At 42.6% G+C, this 2991-nt stretch overlaps 1 protein-coding gene across 1 annotated transcript; it reads left to right on the top strand.

The window, feature by feature from the left end:
* Positions 1–1545: 1545 nt before the first annotated feature.
* On the top strand, positions 1546–2761 carry LOC147433299 (uncharacterized). Its single transcript, XM_086491740.1, has 2 exons — positions 1546–2404; positions 2532–2761. Exons 1-2 carry the CDS (start codon positions 2050–2052, stop codon positions 2759–2761), a joined length of 585 nt encoding a protein of 194 aa, XP_086347866.1. The 5' UTR covers positions 1546–2049.
* The last annotated feature ends 230 nt before the right edge of the window (positions 2762–2991 follow it).

Here is a 2991-nt window from a genome sequence, read left to right as displayed (position 1 = left end):
AAATACCCTTGGTTGTGAGATTAAATATTTCTGAAAAGTAAAAAAGTTGTAGCTTTCCATAAGAACATAGATTGTCTATCAATACATCAATACAAGATGCTAAAAGTAGAATTTGAGTCGGTTATATAAGTTATGGTTATATAAGTTATGGAGATGAATTGCTTCATTATTTTTAGACATAATTGCCTTCTTTTTCTAGGTAATTTGTGACAAATTACGTGCTAAGCACTTTAAAATGGATCTTAATTGTCAAAAAGGAATAACGATTAGAAAATCTTGAGAATTCAATGAAAATAGATAAAGGGTATTTTGGGAATTTTTGAAATTTGAGGGGTATTTTGGGAATTTCCACAAATTAGAGGGGTATTTCCCCATTTTATAATTAAGAAACAGTTACGATGACGATGGCACATCTGTGCATGCGATCGAGGAGCAGGCTTCATCAAGTACTCTCTCTCTTGTGGTGCGCACATGGTGCGGCCACGCAAAGCGTTCGGTAATATTAATTGACGTTGGGTCACCATTTTTTGGCTTGGCGTTGAACGTGTGGCCAACGTTGTCAACGCAATGAACCCCCACCCACCCCCCCCCCCCCCCCCCCCCCCCCCAAACCTTGCGTTCGCGACAGCCAGCTCTTCCAAAGGCCACTCACGCGTTCGCATGCTGCGGTGCTGCACTTGTGACCCTTCTGCTGCTTCTCCTACGTGATACAAAACCTGTCCACAGTGCTTCAATACCAGCAAGGTAAGCATCGTTATGTTGTTCTCTCTCTCTCTCACACACACACACAATTACAAACACACACAAACAAGCGTTTCTATTTAGTGTTCTCACACACATACATACACACACACACACACACACACACACACACACACACACACGTACACAGAAGGAGACACGCCGTCACTTAGTCTCAGTAGATAATCATGAGAGAATTATGCATCGTTTCTGATTTATGCATCGTTACAGTAGGCCATATCATGCATTGTTACAAAAAGAAGAGCGAGAATCATGAATCTTTTTCTTCACACACACACATGTACACATGCGTTAAAGACAGAATCTGTATGGTTTTTTATACACACATAGCATTATGTTTACGCATAATTTTGATTTGTCGTCATACTACATCATATTCCACAGTATGTCTTCTCCACCTCCAGTCATGGCTGGCATGCGGAGAGGTAGGCGAGGGGAGGTTGGTGTGTCTTCTAAGCCCTCTTGGGATATGCACTTGCAGTCGATGCTAGTGGGAGATGAATGTGAGGAGCACGTTCCTCTTTCCCAAGACGCCACGCCTTTTAAGCAGGTATCTTACGTCGGTTTGATGGAGGAGGCTATGGTTACGTCTCCTTCAGCTGGAAAAAAAACGATCCAAGATAGATATGTCCTCGCAATCACAGGCCCCAAGTGAGCAGCCAAAGATAAAAAATGCAAGGACTCAACCACCAGTGCAGACACCACATGAATCAGACATAAGCACAAAAGGGACGAAGCGTGCTAGGGCGACGACAATTATATGGGACGACAAAAGCACGTAGCATGGCGAATTTGTTTGGCATGGGTGAAAGCACCATTCGTAAATATGTGGTGATCATTTGTCGCATTTTGAGTAGTACTGAGTTCTTCCACAGGGTTGACACTAGAGTGCCGTGTGGAGACCGTCTTCAGCAGATAATGACGGGATTTGAGGCTATCTCTGGTTTGCCGCATATTGTTGGTGCACTTGATGGGACTCACATCCGTCTACAAAGAAAGCCAGCACGAGAGTTCTTTCCAGCACAATACATCAATAGGCATGGTTTTCCGAGCATCCTCCTACAGGGTATTGTCGACTCCAACAATTTTTTTTGAAGTGCAGTTTGCAAGGCTGCAGGAGGGGTTCATGATTCTTCTCACTTCAAAGAATGCGACTTGTATGGTCAGCTCAAGCGACGAGAAGCACTGGAACGGCCACTATTGCACATTCAAGGAGAGATAGTACGAAATTATTTGATTGCAGACTAAGCCTACAAAGCGAGAACGTTCTTGGTAAAGCCATATCGAATGAAGGCAGTGCGATTTTTACATAAAAAGCGAGATTTTGACAGGAAAATCTCAAAGGGGAGAGTAAAAGTGGAAAATGCCTTTGGTCTCTTGAAGAATAGATGGCAGATTTTGCGAGATCTCAATGTCGATCTTGCTTTCGCGCCCACTGTGATAGGAGCCTGTTGTTTCCTACACAACTTTGTGCAAATCCGAGGCGAGACAGAGCCTCATGATCAGCGAGATCCGCATCCCAACTCCCAAAAGCCACTTCCTAATGATGGCGGTAATCCTGTTGATCGCGAGATGGCCTTGCGGATAAGGGCAGCCTTATTTCGCCATAGCAACTTGAGGGTTCAAAACGCAGCAGTTCCAGGTGTAGCAGGTTGTGGATTTAGTAATTGTTCTTATTTTTCAAAGTGATCCTGTCTTTTGTTTCAACGAAGGTTTTAAATATGTATTTATAAAGCTTATTTTTAATTTCATGAAGTTGTGTTTTGCAGGGCTTGATGATGATTCGGAGTCATCATTCGGAGTCTGCGGATTGAGTCATGTTCTACATGGTTGTAGTTTTTGTCATGTGGCTTGTTTTATGGCTGCAATGAGGAGCACCTCTATTTATGTATTGCTACAAGGTTTTTATTATGGTTATCAAGCATTTTCATTTATGGTTGCCAATGAGGAACAATGTCGCACATTTCCGTATCGTATCAGAGGCAATGATCCATTTTGATATACTCAAAACAACTTATTCTATGGCTATCAGTCTCTTGTTTATGTGGTTGTTGGACATTGAAATTTTGTTTTGTCATGCATTCGGTGCAATGTTATTAGGCGTTTTTTCTTAGAAAAGGCTATCTTTGTGATGTTAGCAATGCATGGTTTGTTGTTTCGCACGTCAACTCCAACAACGAACGAACGTGAACGGACGAATACATGTATGCACAAGACATGGCCGAACAA

Source organism: Adiantum capillus-veneris, chromosome 20 (assembly GCF_014529385.1).
Source record: "Adiantum capillus-veneris isolate H3 chromosome 20, ASM1452938v2, whole genome shotgun sequence".
Classification (NCBI taxonomy): domain Eukaryota; kingdom Viridiplantae; phylum Streptophyta; class Polypodiopsida; order Polypodiales; family Pteridaceae; genus Adiantum; species Adiantum capillus-veneris.
The sequence above is the reverse complement of the archived record's forward strand: the minus strand, read 5'-3'. Positions and strand labels throughout refer to the sequence as shown.

What these genes read in the sequence shown, in the direction of transcription:
- LOC147433299 (XM_086491740.1), top strand. Translation starts at nt 2,050, where the DNA reads ATGAAGGCAGTGCGATTTTTACATAAAAAGCGAGATTTTGACAGGAAA. An exon ending in TCAAAACGCAGCAGTTCCAG is followed by an intron (nt 2,405 to 2,531) that starts GTGTAGCAGGTT and finishes TGTGTTTTGCAG; the next exon opens with GGCTTGATGATGATTCGGAG.